The 16,308-nt window shown below is 45.7% G+C and overlaps 1 protein-coding gene across 2 annotated transcripts; it reads left to right on the top strand.

Moving 5' to 3' along the window:
- Nucleotides 1-1,638: 1,638 nt before the first annotated feature.
- On the top strand, nucleotides 1,639-12,599 carry PSMG1 (proteasome assembly chaperone 1). Of its 2 annotated transcripts, none has more exons than XM_045813533.2 (7): nucleotides 1,639-1,807; nucleotides 2,889-2,995; nucleotides 4,339-4,490; nucleotides 6,240-6,302; nucleotides 9,281-9,479; nucleotides 10,326-10,462; nucleotides 12,394-12,599. In XM_045813533.2, exons 1-7 carry the CDS (start codon nucleotides 1,674-1,676, stop codon nucleotides 12,466-12,468), a joined length of 867 nt encoding a protein of 288 aa, XP_045669489.1. In that variant the 5' UTR covers nucleotides 1,639-1,673; the 3' UTR covers nucleotides 12,469-12,599. The 2 variants fall into 2 exon arrangements, with proteins under 2 accessions (XP_045669489.1, XP_087717934.1); XM_087861808.1 differs by having other exon boundaries at nucleotides 1,641-1,807; nucleotides 2,864-2,995.
- Nucleotides 12,600-16,308: the final 3,709 nt, after the last annotated feature.

The following is a 16,308-nucleotide window of genomic DNA, read 5'->3' as shown; positions in this document are numbered from 1 at the left end:
GGCTGTTACATCATCAACAAATACCATAAAATGAAAATATTTAAGTCTCAGTTAAGACTTTTTAATGCAAAATTTCTTATCAATTTCAGTGTAATCAAAGAATTTGTTTTGAATTTACAATGTTCTGTGATGGGGTTAATTTCCATCAGTACTTGAGGAGGTTATCACCAGCCTTCTTTCATAAGGGAATCTCTGCTGGTTTAGAATTTAAATTGAACGTCTATTTGCCTTTTTTTGAAGTGCTTGGCCTAAATTTATTGTAACTGCATGAAATAAGCATTTGTTTAAAACTTAACATTATTGTAAAACTCTCACTGAAATGTACGCAGAATTTAAATCACGGCCAAATGTATTATTATTACCCTACTCATAATTTTAATCAGCTTTCTAGAAATGATTTCTTCATAATGCAACTGTGAAATCAAATCGCGGTAAATTTTACTGGTAAAAATTACAAGTTACTTTATTCGACAAAAGGACTAAGACAAAGTGATAGCCAAACATACTTTTTATTCTGCAATTCAGTCATTCTATAAAACAATCCAGTTTAAAAATATCACACTGGCAGTCCTGCTAATAACTACCCGCAAAGTTTCCAAGCGCTCACTGGATAGCAATGTGGTCACGCTGCTTATACTTAAATGTTCAAATTTTGCTTCAAATCCCAAACTTTTTCATTTTGCAGTAATATGTAAAACTGCTAAAACGGATTTAATGTACACGCTTCTGTTGATACTATTTCTCCACATCTGAAAACAAGGTATTTCCAGCAGCTTTCTGAGATTCTTTTGAATAGCTCAAGAGGTTCTGCCTGGCCCCAAGTTAGCACTTTGGTATTGATGGGCAGTGTTCCAAAATGTAAACGTCATCTACTTTCAGTACAAGTACACGCAGGTAATTGGATTTTTACATTTCACGGCAATGCCGGACATCGCCCTGTAACGGGGCACAGCTGTCCCTCCCTCCCGCTCCCAGTGCTCCGCCATCTCGGTCTTCAGCGCGTTCGAACGAAGAGAACCGATTCCAGAACTACTGCATACTTTGCTTAGTAATGAAAGGCTATTTAAGGAGAAAATAAATTTTGTATGGGAAACGGCCACGTTTTAAAAAAGAAGTAACTATTTTTGCATTCTCATAAACTCTTTCAGATCGGCTTGACAATTATCAGCTTTTGAAATGTGAATTCTTATTGCCGAAGTAAAAGTCGCATTTTATACCACCACGAAGCGCTGTATTTCTTCTCCACCCCCTACCCCACCCCGGTCCGCAGCACCGCCCCCCTCCAGCCCCCCACCCCCCGCCGACGGAGATGGGGAACGCACACCGGGTGAAGGAAGTCAGGCGAGCGGGGCCGGTTTCTCCCGGGAGCCGGCGGCCGAGCCCCGCTCCTCTCCTCGGTGCGTCTCCTGCCGGACAGGACGCCCCGCCCCCTGCTGGCCTCTCTAGCCCGCAGTCATCCGACCTCTCGGTGTCCCCGCGGGCTCAGGCTCCAGGACAAGACGCTCGGGATTGGCGCGGCTGCAGGGGCCCGGCGCGCGTGCGCGGGGGCGTGGCGTGAGGGCGTGGCTCAGGGGCGCCGGGGCGGTGCAGGGGGCGTGGCGGTGCGAGTCTGAGGGCGGGGGCGCATGCGCCGTTTGGGGCGCAGGTCCTGCCGTGACGGGGGGCAGGATACCATGGCGGCCACGTTCTTCGGCGAGGTGGTGAGAGCGCCGTGCCGAGCCGGGACGGAGGACCAAGAGGAGGAGGAGGAGGGAAGGAGGGAGACGGCCGAGGACAGGGAGGTCCGGCGGCAGCTGGCGCGGAAGAGGTGAGGTCCGGTCCACGGGGGTGGGCTGGCGCTGGCCTGCGGCGGCCTCGGTGGCGTGGGTGCCGCCAGGGCTTCCTTTGCGGGGACTTGGGGGCCGTCCTGCGCACTCGTAACGGGTTCCCGGGCGGCCGTCGTGTGCTTGGTGCGTGGACGTAAGACAGCTCTCTTAAAGCCCTTTTATCCTACGCCCCGCTCTTCCGTTAGCCTCGGTGCCCGTAGCAGGTTGATAACCTGTCTCTTTAAAAAGATTGGAGCAGATAGTAAAATGACCCTTCACTCCTACCCAGTCATGTAGATTCAGCAATTGTGACGATTTCGACGCATGTATTTTATCTCCCACCACCTCTGAGCCCGAGTGACCGCGGCCTTTCACCTCTCCATTTTTCAGAATGCACATCAGACGGTGGAGGCATTTTCTTGAATATACTCTTAAAACCCCTAACAAAATTAATGATTTTTGATACCATTTAATAGCCAGTGCAGGACCAAACTTACTCAGGAGTCTCAAACAGGACGTTTTACGGTGAGTTTGTGTAAATCAGAATCCTGACAAGGTCCACACGCTACTAAAGACTTTGTGTCTCTCTTGAGCTGCCTGTCATTTAGAGCAGCCCCTCCTTCTCACCCCTGCTGAGATTCGTGGTTCTGTAGGGTGTCCCACATTCTCAGTTTGTCTGGTTTAACCTGTGTGTCCATTACCTTGGGTTTTCTGTAGATGGATGTTCCTTTTGGAGGCGTGGTCAGATGCAAGTTCAATATTTTGCTGGCAGGAAGGTGGTGCTTGCCATTTCTTATTGCACACTACCCAGTTGTGCTGCTTTGGGGGGTGCTAAGATTGATCAGTGGGTCAGGTGGATAGCCTGATCTCCGTTGTGGAGTTCTCCATGAATTTTGCATCAGATGGTTTTATCTGTTAGTTATTGTTGCCTGAATCTGTTGTTCCCTCTAGATGATAATTACATTCTTTATGAAATTAAAACCTGCATATTACTTATTACAAAATCATGTCTCTAGTATCCTTTTTCTCATAATACGGTACTAATTAAGTTGCTTTAGTTTTGCCTTTTGTTTCTTGTGTTAGGGAGGTGCGGCTCTTTCGAAGACAAACAAAAAAATCTTTGGAAGTTTCTCTGCTGGAAAAATATCCTTGCTCCAAATTCATAATTGCTATAGGAAATAATGCAGTAGGTGAGTAGAAATGTGCTAGATTGGTCGTTTTGTTGAAAGAACAAAATCCGGGGGAGGCGGGTGGGGAGATGGGGTACCTGGGTGATAGGCATTAAGGAGGGTATGTGAGGTACTGAGCACTGGGTGTTGTATGCAAGTGATGAATCACTGGCTCTACCTGTGAAACTAATAATATACTCTATGTTAATTGAATTTAAATAAAAAATTTAAAAAGAAGAAAAACCAAAATCCCTTGTTACTTATTTCTTTCCGTCATACCTCAAATGTCTGTTACTTTTATAGAAAAAGTCACAGCAGAGTAACTTTGAGCAAAATCTGTGCCTGCTCATGTCATAGTCTTTTTTTTTTTTTTTTAAGATTTTATTTATTTATTCGACAGAGATAGAGACAGCCAGCGAGAGAGGGAACACAAGCAGGGGGAGTGGGAGAGGAAGAAGCAGGCTCATAGCGGAGGAGCCTGATGTGGGGCTCGATCCCATAACACCGGGATCACGCCCTGAGCTGAAGGCAGACGCTTAACTGCTGTGCCACCCAGGCGCCCCGTGATACTGTCTTTTGGATAAACTTTAAAAATAAGACGTAAAGGAATTGTGCTTTGGTTCGGGAAGTTGCAAATCCCAGGAACTGGGTTTATGGTGTGTTCAGGGAGCCGCATTTCCTCAGACTCCTGGGCCTATTTGGGCCAGACTTGGAGGGACAGCGGTGGCATGTGTACATGGCCCCCTTGGGGCAGTGGTTCTTTGAATTAACAGGCTCCTTTGAGAACAGGACGAGAGCTCTAAAAATCATAGTGATGGTCGCTAACATTTTTGAGCTCTCAAGTTTGCAGGTCTGTACATATTTGAGCCCATTTGATAGGTTAAGGTGAGAACAGTGCTGAGTTCAGCTAGGACAGCATACGCGTATGCCAACCTGTGTGATTTTAGCTGGTGCACAGGCTCTGGGGGCGAGCGTTGGGAATCTCCAGTGAAGTCGATCCCTTGCCCTGTCAGGTAGTTCTTGCTTGCAGGACATAGTAAGTATGTGGTAAATAACCATTGACTCATTTATACAAAGTTCTCCCGGCCTACGATTTTCCCGCAAGTTTTACCTTGTGAGAGTGTGGTAGAGCCCAGCAGTAAACCCGTGTTCTCAGTTCCTGCCTCGGATACCATCTGTACTTAGGCCGTGGCCTTTAACTTCTTGAGGCCTCAGTTTCCTTTTCTGGAAAATGGCGGTGTAAGGTCAATAGTCTTAATGGCTCCTGTAGCTCTCAAATTCTAGAGTAACTTGAAATCATTTTTGATTGTAGAAAATGCAGCTTGCAGAACCAGGCACTAACTGACGTGAACTGTTTTTCACAGCGTTTTTGTCGTCATTCGTTATGAATTCAGGAGTCTGGGAAGAAGTTGGCTGTGCTAAACTCTGGAATGAATGGTGTAGAACAACGGACACTACACATCTGTCCCCGGCAGAGGCCTTTTGTGTGTTTTATCATCTGAAATCAAATCCCTCGGTGCGTAGGACTTGGATGCTTCAGAGGGAGCCATTTAGCCATCATTCATGTGGTGTTCATTTGAATTTCACATTTCTTTTTATCTGCTTTTGGGCGGAGCAGTTGCACCTGCAGACAGTACTGGCAGCCTCTGTTATTTATATGAATATTAACGTGGTGTGCACAGTGTATTGATAAAGTTCTAGAAAATTCTGAAATAACTTTGTTAGGAAAAAAAACATAGACATTAGACATTCACACCTTGCTCTCGTTCAAAAAATTATTTCAGCTGATAACTCTAAATGTGCAAACATGTGTTCACTCTGTGAAAGCGGGGAGTCCTCCTTTGTGGCAGGATACCCAGGATTTAGCAAATGCCTGGTACGTGCTAGAAACTCAGTTAATATTTGTTGAACAAATGAATGCTTTATGCATTTTGAGCATAATTCTCTTGACATCGAGCTTTTACCCTAGCCTGATTTGTCCTGATTTTTTAGTCCTAAAAGTCATTCTGTAGCTGATCCGGAGATTTCCTTGTGTCCTGTGCATTCGAATCCGAATCCTGGGTCCATTCAGAGTACACAGCATAGTGGGTGATTTGAAAGTCAGGCAGATGATTTGGCCAGGCAGGCGATGTGCGTCCCCACCTGCTTGTCTGACAGTGCCATTCCCCAGCTGCTGAGCTCTTGATCACAGGCCAGCACAGGGGTTCAAACAACGCAGGAAGCCACTAAGTCCCTAATATTATAATGTGGCTTATTTCAAAAGGTAAGGACCAAATGTTAGCCTTGTAAACTGTAAAGCTTGATTTTTTAATACTTCTGGTTTGGTTTTTTAACATCTAACCCAAAGTTACTCAAGTTTACATAAGGATTTTTATGCACATCCAGCATTTATAGGAAAGAATGAAACTAAGCATGTTTTTGATCTGATCTTTAGTTGGAAAGATTGTACTTTAGATTGTGAAGGTCTGATAAGAGAAATTTCTGTCACCTCGTCTAGTGGTACCGTGTATTAGTTAGATATCTCTTGATTGTGCACAACCTACGTGTGTAGTTAATTACGCGTCCAGTCTTTTTCTTTTCCCCCATTGCCATGTACCTTTTTTCCCTTCTGTACTTCCTTTGGGTAATTAAATGTTAGCATTTCTGGCTGTGTTTTAACAGAAGACATTTTTGAGTTCTGTGGATAAAATCATTCCATGAGCATTAATAATCAGGAATCCATCCTTTTATGGCATTGTGGCATTACAAATTATTTCACTTTGAGCATATGGGTTGGAACTTGGTTTAGAAAATAATACTATCTTCAGAGGCCGCAGCACCGCTTCACAGTGCCATTTGGGCTGCGATGCTATCAGGCTGGCGTCCACTCTGATGGAACCTAGGGTCTGTATAATGCGTATGTTGTATAGTGTTTACATTTGTTTTGTGTCTGGTCTTCCCAGTGTGTGACCCCCCAGAAGGGCAGCAGGGCTGGTGTCTTTCCTGTGTCATAAAGAAGATTCTGGTAGCGTTTACTGGTAGTATCTTCGGTGTCTGCTATGCAAACTCTTGTGGTCACTCCATTAATGTGTACTTTATTCTCATGTTAACTGCCAGTAGTGGTTTGAGTCCTAACTTTTAAAGATAAATAAGCCGATAGCAAATTCATAAAACAGGTGTTATCTAAAGGTTATATTAGGATGCAAATGGTACACATAAGGTGGAAGTTCAGAGTGTGTGTAAACTTCACTTGACCTGACAAAAAACTTGGACTGTGATTTTCCAGGTCCTCCTCTGTCAGTGCAGTTGCTATGTTGCTGAAGACCAGCAGTATCAGTGGCTGGAAAAGGTAAGCAAGGAATGAAGACTGGTGGGTGAGCTCCTTTTTTTTTTTAAGGGTTCTGTATCCTAACACTTGAGCCTACACAGCAAGATACTGAAGCAGGGAAGTATTTGTTTTTTTCTTAAACATATCATAGGAATTTGTTACAGAATATAAAGAATAAAAGAACTCATTTAACAGATGTCATCAGCATATAGGTCAGAGAAGCATAAAACAGTTGGATTCTTCCCATCTGCCATATTGTTACGTTTGAAAGAAAAACAAGCTACTCACATGAAACAGAACAGGGTTATGGCCCGGGGTGCAAAACAGCAGTGCTGACCATGCAGGCTGGCGACGTGGGCGGGATGTGGGCTGGCGATGGCTCAGGGCTGTGAGGCAGGAAACAGGTGTGATCTGTATTCAGGGAGTTGGCACTCGGCTGCGACTTGCTCCAAATTCCAAAATATTGATGTCCATTTGTCTTGGAATTAGGATGGCTTAATTGAGGCTTCATTTTGTGGGAAAATTGTGCACGTTATGTGCCCAATACAACATTTTTCAGTGAAGAATTTAGGAGTTTTAGAGAATAATCATAATTTTGGCAGTTGCATATTATTAAGATTTTGTATTTGTTTGAGAGAGAGAGAGAGAGCATGAGCGGGGTGGGGGGAGGCAGAGGGCAAAGCAGACTCCCTACTGAGCTGGGAGTCTGGTGTGGGGCTCAGTCTGGGGACCTAGAGATCACAACCTGAGCCGAAGGCAGGTGTTTAACCATCTGAGCCACCCAGGCGCCCCAGGTGCATATTATTTTTAAACGAAGTAGGTCTCATATATGTATCTTAGCAACATTTCAGCTTAAATCTTAAGTATGTTTTAGTTTAGGTATTAAAATTAAATTCATCAGAAGTAAGAAATGTGGTGTACACCTGTTTTAAACCAGATTGGCATACTCGGAAACATTTATTAAAAGTTATTAAATACACTTCCTTAAATGAGGAGTTATTCAAGAAGGTCTGTGGCCCTTCTCACGATCATATACGTGATTTTGTCTTACATGCCAATGTGTATTTTTCTAGGGAGAGTTCTTAGCTTTCCTCTGATCTCAAAGGGTAAGAAACTTCTGTGTTCATCTGTGTTTGTTCTTTTTTAAAAGATTTTATTTAGGGGGGTCCCTGGGTGGCTCAGTTGGTTAAGCGTCTGCCTTCAGCTCAGGTCATAGTCTTGGGGTCCTAGGATCTAGCCCCGAGTCGGACTCCCTGCTCAGCAGGGAGCCTGCTTCACCCTCTCCATCTGCCCTTCCCTCCTGCTTGTGCCTTCTCTCTTTACAAAAAAAAAAACACGAAGATTTTATTTATTTGAGAGAGAGAGTGTGCGTGCACGTGTGCACAAGCAGGGGACGTGGCAGGCAGAGGGAGAAGCAGCCTCCCTGCTGAGCAGAGAGCCGGACTCGGGGCTTGATCCCAGGACCCTGGATGACCTGAGCCAGAGGCAGACGCTTAACTGACTGAGCCATCCAGGTGCTCTAATTTGTGTTTTTTTAATTTAATAGGATGACTGTTATGTCAAAAATATTTTATTATTTTTGTACTATGGGACAGCTTTTCTGTTCCAGACCTTTAAGCTTTTTAATTAATATATATATATATTTTTTGCCTTAGCGACACTCTTTACGTCCCCCTGCTCTCTGGTTCATGTCAGCCACAAAATCCTGATAAACATACCCAGTCTAACAGAGTGGTCAGGTGTGAATTCAGTCTATGGGTGTTGTAGGGAGGTTGATAAATTAGGCCTTGTGAGTGATGTTGTATTTCTTAAATGGGATGTACTTGCTGATGTTAATTAACTATTTTGTGTTTATTTACAAAGCTGTGCGATGATGAAATTAGTCTTACAAATCATTAATGATGTGTAAAATCTTTAGTTCTATTGTTATTACTGGAAATAGCCATTTTCTTCTTTTTGTAAAATATTTCCCAACAAGGTAGAGTGGCCTAAAGTCTACTTTTTTTTCTTAAAAGAAAAAAAATAGCTGCTTTTTTTTTCTGAAAAAAAATAGCTGCTTTTTTTTTTATTATATTATGTTAGTCACCATACAATAGCTGCTCTTTTTGTTTATGTCACCATAGATTTTAAAAGCTGAAAAGGGTCCTTGGAACTTCATGAAATACACACTGAGGAGAAAGTAAAGGTCTAGAGTGATTGAAACTTGCCTACAAGCAAAATAACTTAAAAAGTGAATTTAAGAAATATTGCAGTGATAAAACACTATTAGGAATGCACCTTGTAGCTTAGAAACATCTTGATTCAAGTGTTCTTGAACACATCAACACATGGATTAGAGAAGGGGGATCACTTCCTTTGCTGGTACACTGCTAGTCTGAATGTAGCTTGCAAGTGAAGTGGTGTTCTTAGAAATATCTGTACGAAAAGAGATCTCAAGGTCAAGCAGCTGCTTTACCCTGGAAGCCAGTCCTGCTGTTATCACAGCTGCTCTGCCCTGGTTTCTTCCTGATGTCGTTGACGCCACACTGCAGCCTCCTTAGGTGGGTAATATGTCCTCAGTTCACAGCTGAGGAAAGTGACTTAGAAAAGGACAGCAGGGGCGCCTGGGTGGCTCAGTCGTTAAGCATCTGCCTTCAGGTCAGGGCGTGACCCCAGGATCCTGGGATCCAGCCCCATGTTGGGCTCCCTGCTTAGTGGGGAGCCTGCTTCTTCCTCTCCCACTCCCCTTGCTTGTGTTCCCTCTCTCGCTGGCTGTCTCTTTGTCAAATAAATAAATAAAATCTTAAAAAAAAAAAAAAAGACAGCAAGCCAGAAAGTGACAGAACCAAGACCAAACCCAGGTCAGGGGACAGCAAATGTGTTCTCTTTTCCATTGGGCACTTCCACCTCTCCAGGGGCGATATTATTGTGAATGGTGTTAGAGAAAGAGCTAGAGGAGTGTTTTTGTTCTGTAACAAAATTATGTGCGTATTTTAATTTGAGGTCAGTTTTTGCCCTAGGTCTTTGGCTCTTGTGCAAGGAAGAATATGCAAGTAACTGTTCTCACATGTCGACATGTTACTGACTATAAAACTTCAGAATCTACTAGCAGCCTTCATTCTCCTTTCCTGAAAGCCCTAAAAACACAGAATTTCAAAGAGCCTCCATGCTGTCCATTACTGGAGCAACCAAATATTGTACACGATCTTCCTGCAGCAGGTGACACTAAAATTTGTAACACTGACAGTATATCTTCTTAGTGCTTTATTGGTTATCAGTTATTACTTTGACTATTAAGGTCTTTTTAAGGTAGTTTGTTAATGGTGATCGATACCAATGTATTGTTGTTAATCTTTAAAATCTGTTGTTGCTAGTATGTTGTATTTGGTTTGAGTTTTAACATTGTCCACACACAGTTATGATGCGAGAGCAGCTCAGAGTTCTTAACTGTTAGGTTGCAGAGTTGCTCTCTTTCTTTTTGGTCTGTGATAACATCATGCAAGCTGATGTTAGGTGAAAATTGTTGGTGCATGAAAGTTGATAAAGTATGTTTTAATTGTCAAGATAGACCAAAAAAATTGTCAAGATAGAAGTTTCCAGATCCTGAATCTGGAGTTTTTTTATATTTTAGTTTTTATTTCTGTTTAATTATACCCTAGCATCACATCAAGATGAGATTGTCACTTACTTTTTTGGTAGCCAATATGTTATATAATTGTTATTTGTTAATAAGTAAGTTTTTTCCCCTTAAATGTGAAGTTTACTGGAATAATTGGCTAATTTATTATATTCAGCAGAATTTTAATCTTGTAGTTACTTATGGCGTGTCTCAGTATATTCAGGAAATGCAAAATAAGCAATATTTGCAAAAGCAAGAAATTACTTAGTGAAAATAAATTGGCTTTGAAAGAATATGCATTATAAGTGGTTTGATATGGCAGTAAACACTTTAAGGAAAGCAACAGACAACTACTTTTAAAAGTGGCCTTTGTTATTTAGAGGTGTTTAGTTTAAAAATCATACAGTAGAAGACGTAAATGGTTTTTTTCCTTGTATTATTCGTAGTTCTGAGTTACTGTCAAGTGTGGAAGATTCCTGCAGTTCTCTACTTGTGTTACACTGATGTGATGAAGTTAGACCTAATCACAGTTGAAGCTTTTAAGCCTATCCTTTCTTCCAGAAGCTTGAAAGGTTTGGTGAAGGTAAGGTTTTAGCTCATTGACTTAATACCTGAGTTATAATGAACTTAATAACAAACGGTAAATTTATGGTACTGATTTAAAACGTACGGAATGCTTAAAGATCTTTTTTTCTCAAAGCTTTCTAATCTGGCACTGTGAATTGGATTGTGACCCTCTCTTTTAGATGTACTTCTGTAACTGTTCATGCTTTTTCATGGTAGATCAGTGCAGTGCACTGATATGAATCCCAGATGGCTGTGAGGAAGATGGTTTGACTGTTCAGGAAGTTTCTGTAACTAATTCATTTGGAAGGTTGTAATATTTAAGAAGGCATTTTTTGAGCACAGCATGGATCAAATTATCAATGTGTATTCACTGAATTTTGCATGGGACTGGCTATGTGAAGGCAAGATAAACCTGTTTCCTGCTCTCCGTGTGTGGTTGTCCCTGGGCTCTTTCCCCAGAAAAATTCATATTGGAACATGTACACAAGAAGTTTTGCCTGTGATTTCAGGTAGTGTAGGAACTCCTGTCCTTTCCCTAAGAGATTTGCTGAAAGTGCATGTGCCCTCGGTGAGAACTTCGCTCGTACAAGGAAGAGACAACAGCGTTCCACAGTGGGAGTCCTGTTTTATTCTAGAACGACCGTTAGTGTTAAGACACCTTTTCTGGTCAGTTCTTTTGGAGTTAGCTCATTGCACTTGTCTCATTAAATTAGTTTGCTTGCTAGATAGCTCCGTGGGAATGGACCCCGATTTTCCATTGTGGTATCCCCAGGTCGTCATGTCCCTGGCATATAGGAGAATGCATTCCCAGCCACTTGTTGAATTAGAGTAAAACTTAAACCTAAGTTCGTGTAATTCAAGCATGATTTCAAATTAGCTGGAGTCCTGGATAAGCTTTCTGGCCAGCGCGGTTGGTTTATAGGTAGCGCAGAGGACGGACTAATTTGCTTGTGGGGTTCGCTGATGGGCTCTTCCCGCGGCATCGGGAGCCGGCCCGTGGCTGCGTTGCCCCGGCGTGGCCCCGCGCTCGGCTCCGGCCGCTCCAGAAGTGCCGGCGCTCGCGCTGGGAACTGCAAAGTCGCGTGGAGCCCGAGTGGACCCGCCGCTTTTCGGAGGATTCACCGAAGGGGAAACTGAGATCCCTTCTCCGAAGCTGTTCATTTCTTTGTGAACGAACTGACGGCGGAGGGTGCCGTGGCCCTGGGAGGAGTGCGGTTGTCTCTCTCACGGGGGCGGTCGTGGCCGTGCTGAGTTCACTAGTCTCTTGTCTGGCGTGCGGGCAGCCACGTGGGATTCTCTTGAGCGCCCCGGAGCCGCGCGAACGCCACGGCCTGGAGGTGGCGGGGCCACTGTCGTGCCAGCAGGGCGGAGGGAGCGCCCCGGGGCGGGGGTCCTCCGAGGAGAGGGGGCAGCCGCGGTGAGGGGGAGGGTCCTCCGAGGAGAGGGGGAGGCCGCGGTGGGGGGAGGGTCCTCCGAGGAGAGGGGGAGGCCGCGGTGGGGGGGGGGGTCCTCCGAGGAGAGGGGGGCGAGCCGGGTCTGAGAGGGAAGCGGGAGCGGGCAGCCTCGGATCCGGCGCATGCGGAGCTGGGGGGCGGGGTGGGGGGGGGCGGAGGTGCAGAGGAGCCGGCGCGGAGCGAGGCCGGCCTGCAGGGTCCCTCCCGCTGGCGGTCTGGGTCTCGGGTGGTCCGCGGAGGCCGTGAGGCGACACCTGACAGTCTTGGGCAAAGGGAGGACAGGCTCAGATGTTTATCTGCTTAAACACACGACGCGCTGAAGCGCTGAGACGCTCCGCTCTGTTTACCTCCCCAAAGAGGAGACGCAGGGCAGGGCCTGTTCTTTGTCTGTCGTTCTGTCTCCGTCCTGCGAGTGCAGGGGCTGGAGTGTGTACATTGTTTCTAAGTGAATTCTCCATCCCGCGGCACTGACGACTTTCTTCTCTTCTTCCAGAATATTCCCCAGAGCACAGAGATACTGAAGAAATTGATGACAACAAATGAGATTCAGAGTAACATCTATACATGATTCCAAAGATAGTTTTATAAAGTGTATTACCCATACATTCCTTCAAGGGAGCAGTGTGTGTGGTTTTGTTGTTTTTTTTTCCCCAAGGGGTTATGCGGGTGTACAAACAGAATAAACTTATTTTAAATTCATTGTAGTTTTAGTTCCTTTTTTATGGTGGTACTCTTGACAACCGAGATAAGCCAGATGTTTTTCTTTATCCAGTAGGTGGGAGTATTGTTTTATTTGACTATTTTATAGTAATACAGTTAAAATTTTAAGAAGCTACAGGTAACAGGTTTTAGTAATACCTACGTAGAGTTACTGCAGTGCAGCAGTTCTGTGTGATATCCGAAAGTTGATTTGTTGGTGATTATTTATTTTATTTTATTTATAAGAGATAGAGCGTGAGCTGGGGGAGGAGGGCAGGGGTAGAGGGAGGGGGAGAAGCAGCCTCCCCACGGTGAGCATTGATCCCAACCCCAAGGCTTGATCCCAGGACCCCAGGATCATGACCTGAACAGGACAGACACGTAACTGACTGACCCACCCAGGTGTCCCTGTTGGTTATTCTTAATATATATTGTAAAAAGTTTGTATTTTATGGGTTCTCCAGGTTTTGTTGTGGGTAAAAATTGATCAGGTAGCAAAGTTATGCATTTGCTCAAAATGAAATAAAAAGAAATGTGTATTTCATCACTTTTCAGTGATCTCTGCCAGGCAGGCTCTTTTCGCAGACTTTTCCGGGCCCTGGTGCAGGGTTAGCTACGGCCGTAGCTGTAGCCGGCTGTTGTTGCTAGAATGTGACCTGAGTCATGAGCTTGAAGTAGCCACCCTGCTACAGAAAACCACACCCTACACTCTGTCAGTGAAAATAAATTTTACAGTGGTGAAGTTGAGGAACGCTGCTTATCTCTTTCTTTATAAGTTATGGAATCCTTTGTATATTACAGATTTATTATTACTATATTATTACTATTATTTTATTTAAATTCTAGTTAGTTGACATATAGTTCAATATTGGTCTCAGAAGTAGAATTGAGTGGTTCATCGTTTACGTATAACACCCAGTGCTCATCACAAGTGCCCTCTGTAATGCCCATCCCCCATCTAGCCCATCCCCCATCCACCTGTATATTACGGATGGAGAAAACGTACTTGCATCTTTTTTTTTTTCTTGATGATTTTTTATTATATTATGTTAGTCACCATACAGTACATCCCCGGTTTCCGATGTAAAGTTCGATGATTCATTAGTTGCATACAACACCCAGTGCACCATGTAATACGTGCCCTCCTCACTACCCATCACCGGCCTATCCCATTCCCCCACCCCCTCCCCTCTGAAGCCCTCAGTTTGTTTCTCAGAGTCCATAGTCTCTCATGCTTCATTCCCCCTTCTGATTACCCCCCCCTTTCTTTATCCCTTTCTTCCCCTACCGATCTTCCTAGTTCTTATGTTCCATAGATGAGAGAAATCATATGATAGTTGTCTTTCTCTGCTTGACTTATTTCACTTAGCATTATCTCCTCCAGTGCCGTCCATGTTGTAGCAAATGTTGAGAACTCGTTCTTTCTGATACGTACTTGCATCTTCTAGACTGAGTTTGCTTACTGTTCTGGACAGTGTTTGGAGGTGGGGTGAGGACACTCTGCCCTCCCCTTCTTGAGTGTCAGAAGTCTTGTGCACGGCACATGTGAACATGCTTTGATGATAGAAATTGAAGCATTCTTGTTGCAGAAATGTCTGCATCCATTCAGAAATGTGTTTGCAGAGCCCTGTGGTGACTTTGGAGTCTAGTCTGGAGCTCGAGCTTTCTCTTGTACTGAGGGTTAGTGTGGTCACAGGAAGAGCGACCTTGGAAAAGAGCAACTCTCAGGCTGACCCTTACAGGCCGAGTGGCCCCTGGAGTCCCAGTTTCCTCATTTGTACACGGCAGGTAGGAAAAGGAAATTAATGAATTAATATTAAGTGTGCAGTAAATGTTTCTTACCTCAGGTTCCACAATCGATCTGCTTATGTGGTTGGGTGGTTTTAAGTATAAAAATACAAAAATGCTTTCGATGAACAGGAGAGTGTCCACGGCCCTGTGTACATCCACCCCAAAGAGCCCGACTTCCCAGTGCAGCCGGGAAGGAGCGACAGGCAGGCACTGCCCTCCGTTCCTTCTCCACACTCCATGCCACGTTCTAGAGCCACAGTTCTTGGCGATATCAAGGGCAGGAGTGGAGTCGCTGGGGGAGATGCGTAGCGTTCGGGTCCAGCAGTGTGGCGGGGTGGATGAGTGTGTTCCATGTTCCTTACTTTGCGCCGAGATTCATTTACAGTAACATGAGTATTTAGCGGCATAGAATCTGTAATTACGTTCATGCAGATAAGTCACCAATTTGAACGGTGGTGGTTTCCGGAGAAAAGGAATCAGAATGAACACAGGTGGCTCGCTCTAATGCCGATGGACGCTCATTTGTGAGCTGTATTCAAGTCTGGAGATCTTAATTTGGGCTGGAGAGGGGCAGAGAGGAGGAGGGTCTGCACTGAGGCTGCCTGGAGTCCCACTTCTCTGGGGAGGAGGGGGAGGCAGGCTGCACGGTGGTGCCACGCTGGGGCTCTCAGGCCAGTCGCTCTCTGGAAGAGCTCCGCGGAGGCCTGGCCCGGAGCCTGCGGTAACAGGAGGGTCTTCTGTTCGCCTGCCCTACCTGCCCCTTCTGTGTGGCTTCTTGATTTGATTACCCGACCAGACTAGCTCAGCTCCGGGTATCCAATCTGTGCTCCACCCCTCACATGAAACACGGCCACCCCAGACAGTTTAGAAGGTGAAAAATAGCGGCCCCGTTCCGGTGGCCTACTTGAACTCTCTGATGCTGCTGGAATAAGCTATCGTGGCTGTCCCTGGAAGCCTTGTCTCCCCGGTTCTCTGCAAATTCTCTTTTGTCTAGTGAAAATCCCAGGCATTGTCACTCTCCGTTAGTGATTGGGGAAAGGAATGGAGGGGATGAAGGTCTGATCATTTTGATTGTTAACACGTCTCGCAAAGGTGAGCCTGAGCTGCCTGCAAGTGCACCTGGGCGGTCTGGTTTCACTACGACAGAGCTGGGGGAGGGCGTGAAAGAGAGGGTTTCCTCGGAAGCCGGGCCAGTGTAGCTACGTGTGAGTGTCAGTTTCGCTTATTGAGAAAAAGGACAAGTGTGAACCAGCCCTCGCTCTCCCTTTTCCAGCCTCGTTGCCATTTGGAGATGCTGTTAGTCCCCTTTGACCCGGACCGCATCCTGGAAAGGAGCTCCTGTGATTGACCACAGGGCAGGGGCCTATGCCGCACTTGACGTTGCCTAGCCCAGTTCGTGGTTGTCATCTCACACAGGCTGAGGAAGGGCGCTAAGGAGCTTGAGTCCCACAGGGTCAGACCCTGGTGAGTGGTGGGTTTCAGCCCAGCTCTGCTGCACCGTGCTCAGCGTTCGCTGCAAAATTGCCTGCCCAAGGCTGGGAATGCAGGGTTCCAGGGCCTCACGGCTGGAACCATCCAAAAGACTGGAAACCCCGTGACCAAAGATGGCTCAGCCTCCCGGGGATGGGACTGGTCCAAAAGAACCAAGTTCCCCGCCTCAGCAGCTCCACATCTCAAGTCCCAGCTGGTGGCCGTGGGCACAGAGCAGACACATCAGGTGGAGGTGCTGAGCTGGGGTCTGGCCCATCTCGGGCTTCTGGGGGCAGCGTGCCCTCGGCTCCACACCTGGCTCTCCTGACGCTCAGCCCCCTTGCCCAAGTGCAGACGTCTCTGTCCGGAACCTGTCTCCTCCTGTGCCCGTTGGAGAGCGGTGGGCGGGAGGCTAGGCAGAGCAGGGTCCAAGTCCCTGAGGGAAGTC

Source organism: Ursus americanus, chromosome 4 (genome assembly GCF_024610735.1).
Source record: "Ursus americanus isolate L20-20 chromosome 4, mUrsAme1.1.p, whole genome shotgun sequence".
NCBI classification, from domain to species: domain Eukaryota; kingdom Metazoa; phylum Chordata; class Mammalia; order Carnivora; family Ursidae; genus Ursus; species Ursus americanus.
This window is presented reverse-complemented; position numbering and strand designations above follow the sequence as displayed.